Genomic DNA, 7619 nt, shown 5'->3' on the forward strand with positions numbered 1-7619 from the left:
ACTTTTACCTCAACACACATACACACATTCACACACACATACACACACACACACACACTGTGCCTGGACTCAGGCCCTCAGACGGAGCACGGTGCACGCGCTGCTCCACAGCTGGATGCTTTTCCCTCTATTTCTTCTATGTCTGGATTTTACTCTAAAACATTTCAGTGATCAACCGAAGATGTTTTTGGTAATGAGACTGTTATAAGTACATAAAAAAGAAATCCCACTTTCAGAAGAATTTGTTGGTTTTACACCCACGATATTATTGGAGCTCGCGGTGATTGGATTTTTTTTTTTGGGAGATATTTTCGAATGAATATCTAACCGGATCCAGACATTTGGTATTTTTGTGAACGAGACTTTATATCATCCAGGTTTTTTTTCTTTGGGATGTTGAGCTCCGTGAAAATGGAAAGTCATGAAATACCGGAGTGGAGCGGATTTTACAGCGACGCCAGTGAGGTAAAATACGCACCTTAAACACGAGCGCACTCACGCGCACATTGAAGACTGGCTAATATTATTATTAATAATAATAATAATAATAATAATAATAATAATAATAATAATAGTAATAAAATCTGTACGGTCATCGGGTTTAGTAAAATGAATTGTTTTAATTCAGTCCTGTTGCTCTAAGTTGTTGTAATGAATCAATTCCATAATAAAACCGCTATATTTTCACGTGTCATGTGAACGCATGAACTTATTATTAACTGCAAACTTTATATTTGGCTTATAGAATAAATAAAACCTATGAGTCATTTCGGACATTAATATAAATCTAATTTAATAATGTAAATCAGACTTGGATGTGGATAAATAGTTTTGAACTAAAAAAAAAAGTTTTATATGTACCAACAATCCTCTATTTATGCCTTTATGAATCAAGAGAAATATGACGTATTTTAACCAATATTTCTTCCTGAAATTCGAATAAACCGCTTGTAAATTGCAGCGCTTTCCCCGCCAATTTAACACACATACACTTAATTCTTCTTCTTCTTCCTATTATTATAATATTATATATATATATATATATATATATATATATATATATATATATATATATATATATATATATATATATATATATATATATATATATATAAATATAATATATTATTATTATTATTATTATTATTATTATTGTTATTGTTATTGTTATTATTGTTGATGATGTGGGTGATGTTGCTGTTGATCAAATTTAAAACGAATTTTAGGATCAACATTAATAAGTGATTATTAGATATAGAAGTGAGTTCCATCAAAGAAAGTATTTCACACACCACGTCCTTCAGCATTTGTCCATAAATCAATATAAATATAACTGCCCTTTAAAAGAATCATGAAATAATTCCATGAAAATAAATATAAAAAAAATACCCTAACTGTACATGTTTATTAATCCAAAGGAAAATGTTGTGAAACAGAAAAAGTAAATAAGGTGAATCATATTTTTTCTATTTGTTCCTGTATTGGTAGATCCAGAGACAGTTTGAACAATACTTCATTGCATCTGCTGTGTAATAGAAACGGAATCATTTAAAAAACATATTTTTCCAAGTAAACTCATAAGCAGAATTCTATATTTATATATAATATATAACTCTCTATGTTAAGACTGTAAACTGGTTTTGAAAAGTATTACGAAAATATTTTTAGAATCTAGCAAAGTAATCTGATACAAAATGTGTATTTATGTACGTTTAAATTTTTTATTTATTTATTTGCTAAAATATCCTTATTTAAATATATAATCCTAAATTCAGTCACAGTACTGTGTATCCAAGGTTTTTATTCATAGACTTAATTACAGTGATAATGTTTTATTATTATTATTATTATTATTAATGTTTTTTATATATATATATATATATATATATATATATATATATATATATATATATATATATATATATATATATATATATATATATATATATGTATATGTATTACTGTATTCTTTTGCAGTTTCTACCATGTTTCCAAATCCAAAGTGTAAATTTTTTTTTTTTTTTACAGATGTATTCCTCTGCAAGTGCCATGAATTCTGTGAGTAGTCTAAACAGTTACATCAACCTGAACCCAGCTGGCTCGAGTGCAAGCATGAACATGGGATATGGAAACCCAGGTCTTAACACCATGGGAGGAGCATCCAGTCACATGAACTTGGGCACCTCTTTAAACACAAGCTCATTAACCCAATTAAGTCCTTCATCTTCATCCCTGGCTCCACTTTCTCACTACCAGAGCATGAATCAGCCCATCTCTCAGCTCACTTATTCATCTCCACCAGCACTGAATCGTGCTAAGGAGGTGCCCAAGCCATATCGTCGCACTCTGACCCATGCCAAGCCACCATACTCGTACATCTCACTGATCACAATGGCAATCCAACAGTCGACCCACAAGATGCTAACCCTGAATGAGATCTACCAGTGGATCATGGATTTGTTTCCATACTACCGCGAGAACCAACAACGCTGGCAGAATTCAATTCGCCACTCGCTTTCCTTCAATGACTGCTTCGTTAAAGTTGCACGTTCACCCGATAAGCCTGGGAAAGGTTCCTACTGGGCGCTTCATCCCAATTCAGGCAACATGTTTGAGAACGGATGCTACCTGAGGCGCCAGAAGCGCTTTAAAATCGACGACAAGCCGGGAAAGAAGGGCGGGGGAAAGTCTCAGGATGGTATGAACTCTAAACATGGGAATAGCGAAGGTGTGCATGAGGATCGAAGCCCTGGTACAGGCTCATCTGATGGTGCCGATTCAGCCCAGTCCGATGTTTCCCATCCTGGCTCTGCATCTGATGAGCAGCAAATGAGTCTAGCACCACTAGACGGTCCACCTCAAAGCGCAATTCCATCCTCTATGCCGCCTTCTGGATCTCACCTGCACTCCGAGGGCATGAACACGAGTCCTCATCTGCTTTCCAGTTCCATCCAGCATCATCACCTGGATTTGCAGAATGACCCACTCAAGTCCATGGACCCACAGTACAACTTCAACCACCCATTCTCCATCACCAACCTCATGTCTAATGAGCAGAAAATGGAGCTCAAGTCATACCAAGATCATGTCATGGCTTACAATGGCTACGCTGCTTCATCCCCTGTGGCCGCCAAACAGATTTATGACAGCGCTGGGCCCTCAAGCATTGACTCAGGCGCCTATTACCAGACCCTCTACAGTAGGTCTGTGCTAAACGCATCCTAGACAGGTGTTTTCCATTGGTTTTTTTGGACTAATCAAGTTGTCAGAAACCCTATGATTGGTACCAGGCATCTAACACAATGAAAACAGACTTTTATTTATCTGCTTCTGGCTACATTTCTTGAAATACATCGAAATGTTATTGGATTTGATAAAAGCAGAGTCTGTAAATGAAAAAAAAAAAATTCCAAGTGCTTACCCTGCTTTTCATCTTAACTTTTTTTTAACCTTTCCAAGCTTCCATACAAGTTGAACTGTAAACACAATTTTGTGAAAGGAGAGTTTATAAACTCCTCAAAGCCCTCAGTCAAAGGCAGTCAATCAGCCAAGATATGTTTTGGGTCTGATGTTTGCTTTTTTAATTTAGCATTGGAACTACAGGCCTAACAAAGCTAACAGTTGAGAGAAGCGTATAGCCAACAGATTAGAAGCATATGAAGGGCAGGTTAAGATTATTCTTTTTCAGTCCATAGCTGATATCACTCCACATGAGCATCAGACTCTCGTGGGAGGTGTTGGCTATCATCTCAAGGCTAGAATTAGATGTTAGAAGTTATATGGTTCAGTTTATTTGTATATTTAGTGTTTAAAACAGAATTGTCCTATCTATTTTTTAAATGTTTACGTACACATGGTGTTACTGAGCCAAACATGGCCTGTTAAGGTGAGTGCTAAACTGGCACACTGTTAGTAAAGTAGTCTTGGCTGATCAACTACATTTGTGGTAAGGGATAACTGTATATAATATTCTTAACCAAATTTCCAAATTAACAGCCTTATTGAATTAGGTTACACTGCAGAAACTGATTACCAACAACACAAGCCTCTGCACATAGGCCAGTCTGACGAATACAATCGATTTTGTTGAACCTTTGGCCTTTTTAAGGTCAGGGTCTTTTGCTAAATAGCAGAATGAAATACAAACGCAAAATGTGTATATACACTGTCTTTGGCAAAAGGGGAAAAGCCATTTATTTATGAAGGGAAGAAATTAATATATCTTATTTTTCTTTTTTGTGTTTTGGGATTAATATGGGTTGTATATTTTGTGTCTCTGTGTGTGTGTGTGTGTGTGTGTGTGTGTGTGTGTGTGTGCGTATGTGTATGCGTGTGTGTGCGTGTGGGTGTGTGTGGGTGGGTGTGTGTTGAAGTAACTCTGTTGCTACAGTACAGTCTCATGTTACAGCATAGCGTGGCGTTTCTGTTAGCATAAAGTGCGCAAATGTGTAATGTTGCATTGCTTCATGTGTAATGACGTTTTTTTTTTAATATGCCAAAAAACTGTGGTAAACATTTTGGCTCAAAGCCCTTTTCTAGTAATTAAACTCAGTCTTAATATTAAGAAAATAATTGTTCTGTTATGATTTGTATGCCAAAGCAAAGACATAATGGTGCAAAGTCCTAGACATGCATCTACATTCCTTTGTTAATTTTACAGAAATCACTTTTTATGTATATTTGGAATATTCTCATTTGTTATACTTTTCCTTATTTATTAAGCTGAATATGACTTAATATAATGATAAATTGGTTGTAAGGGCAATTACACAAGAACTGTTTTACCCATGTCCAATGCAGTTAACAAGAATGCCTGAGGTTTAGTTGTAAGGGACACTAATGTGAATTTTGAATTAAAATTGTATAACAGGGAATTATATGTACTGACTGCATTGTCAAGTTTCGATAGCTTATTACTTTTTCCGTACACATAAAAGAGCTAAACAAAATGACAATATAATGATAAAATCATAAAGTGATATAGTCTAGGCATTCAGTTAAGAAAAAATAAATGCCATCCTTTAATAGGAGCAAATATTCATCTGTAGTCTGTGCCAATGTTAGCCGATGTGCTGCAGTGGCTAAGTTGCATTTATGGAATTTTTAACACACTATATACAGGACCATTATTAGTCAGTCTTGTAAGTTTTAGCCATCTGTGTATTTTGTGGGTGTCCCTAAACATATATCGACTGTGCCATGTATTGGTACTTTACAGGTTACTGGCATGTATGTAAGTGTAAAATGCCTATAGAAATGAAAGCATTAAAAGAAACTGTGGTAAACAATACAATTATTATAAGGCCCATGTACATTTGCTAGCGGCACACAGTAAAGCTTTTGACTTAAAAAAAATGGTAATATAAAAAGGTGACAACATCACCGACTAACTAAATTACATATACAACCTATCAGGCCATGTTAGATTTGGTAGCTGGATACACTTATGATAAACAATGTTTTTCCTTTTCTTTTTTACACAAATATAATCGCTAATCCCAACAAGAAAGAAAATGTAAACATGTTCTTTAAAACTGAATGCTAACTTCCAAATGTACCATATTCCTCAGTCAGAGACTTCCTCAGTTTCATAGATAGGGAGTTAAATGTATGCCAAATAGCCACAAATAACCATAGGAATAATTTCTGTCAAGCAATAACAAATGTGTTTCTTTTCACATATAGTAATTTAAACTGATTTCCAGAGCATGGTTACAAAGAGTGAAGAAGTTAATTTACACACAGTACATTGCACTAGTGACCCCCTCTTTATAAGAAAGGGGGCACAGTCAATTTGTTACAACAAAGCCTTTAACCTACTTTATTTCACAACAAAAGATTCAAATCAAATTGATGACATCATGCTAATTTGTCACTTGTTGATCATCCCAGACTTTTAACTTTTTTAAGTTTTACTTTCCTGTTATGTCATAATTAAAGGTTTGGAATAAGGGAAACCATTTCAGGTCAGGAATGTGTTATTGTTGTTTTTTATTTAAACTCTCTGCTTTCCATCCTCAAAGAAAGCCACATTAATATGTGTAAAAAAAAAAAAAAAAAAAATATATATATATATATATATATATATATATATATATATATATATATATATATATATATATATAGTACAAAAGCTTGTTATATGTTCTGTTTGCCATGTTTGTTTCTTATTAAAAACATAATTTGGGGGACTGTTGAGTTACTGAACTTATTTTAAGTTTACACTTGGACGTTAAAAAACAGCTTACACAACTGGGGTCACCTACACTTTTGTTCATATTAAAATTATGTAACAAACATTTGACAAAATATTAAATGCTTATTAAAAAATTTATTTTATAGTACATTATAAACCAAATAAATTCGTTAAATATGTAATTAGCTATTAGGCATTATAAGCGTAATAAGTAAATTAATTTTCTAGCATCAATTTGTGAATACCAACATAGCTACTAATTGAAATTGAATAGAATAAATATTTTTATGTTCAGTCTTAATGAACTCCTGGTGCAAATAGTTTCTGAAAAAAAATTATACCATTTGACCATATCCATTCCTCAAACTGGATAGAAGCACAAAGTCATGGTGAATTCCTTAAATAAACTCAGTGAGCTAGACACGCACACACACACACACACACACACACACACACACACACACACACACACACACACACACACACACACACACACACACACACACACACACACTAGCACTCTTATATGAGTGAAAAGGACCACAGTTTCCTCAGAAAAACAGATGCAGTCTTATAACAGCGTGTATGCGGTTTTTCGAGGTCACATTGTAATTACATTTCGGAACGATAATAACACTGCTGTTTAATACATTTTATTTGCTGGCAAGCAATATACTTGAAATCTTTCTCAAACACAGATATGGGCAAAAATAAGAAGTATTAAATTGTACTGCTATACGAAACACACAGTTTAGTATATTTGGGGATGTAAAGATTACAGCACAGTGTGTAAAGATTACAGCATTAGACATTCCAGCTCTTATGAAGTGTGCAAATACACATGGTTATTATTTAAACTGGTGCATGTTTCCAATGTTACATTTTCCAGACAATTGTGATATTTTAAAGTCTAGCCTGTTAAACAGAGTTCTGTTTATTTGTCACACTGAAGGACTACACAAATGTTTTGATATCACAGTAATTGCCTTGACTGCCTTTATTTTCACTCTTTATATTGCTGTTAAATGAAAAAATGTCAGTACAATAATGCTGATAGTAGCAAATCCAATCTAATCTTTCAAAAATCAAGTAATTTTTTATCAACCAAAAAAAGACAAGTTAAAATTAAATTAGATGATGGTAATTCTTTTGGTCATTTGCTGCAAGTTTGCATTAACCTCCCACAAACAGTTATGGTAAGAAAATATAGTTCAATGTTACTCACTTTAAAGCATGCAAAATTAGGTTATAATTCTTTTTCTCAGCTCCTTCTCTTTTATAGAATACATAGTTAAGATGGACATCTTAGAAGCCATTAAATGTCTCTCTTTGTACGTGTGCAAATTTACTTTGGATTACATATAACCTGACCGTAAATTAGAAGTGCCAAGTTTGAAGTAAAAATAAACAGCTCATTCAAAAT

At 33.8% G+C, this 7619-nt stretch overlaps 1 protein-coding gene across 1 annotated transcript; it reads left to right on the forward strand.

Moving 5' to 3' along the window:
- Positions 1-4569, forward strand: foxa3 (forkhead box A3). The gene is made up of 2 exons (XM_083551679.1): positions 1-465; positions 2029-4569. Exons 1-2 carry the CDS (start codon positions 394-396, stop codon positions 3223-3225), a joined length of 1269 nt encoding a protein of 422 aa, XP_083407805.1. The 5' UTR covers positions 1-393; the 3' UTR covers positions 3226-4569.
- Positions 4570-7619: the final 3050 nt, after the last annotated feature.

Source organism: Silurus aristotelis (assembly GCF_946808225.1).
Source record: "Silurus aristotelis genome assembly, chromosome: 10".
Taxonomy (NCBI): Eukaryota; Metazoa; Chordata; class Actinopteri; order Siluriformes; family Siluridae; genus Silurus; species Silurus aristotelis.

Excerpts from the sequence above, each read along its gene's own strand:
- foxa3 (XM_083551679.1), top strand. The coding sequence starts at position 394 with ATGTTGAGCTCCGTGAAAATGGAAAGTCATGAAATACCGGAGTGGAGC. Across the intron at positions 466-2,028 it reads TTTACAGCGACGCCAGTGAG|ATGTATTCCTCTGCAAGTGC; the intron begins GTAAAATACGCA and ends TTTTTTTTACAG.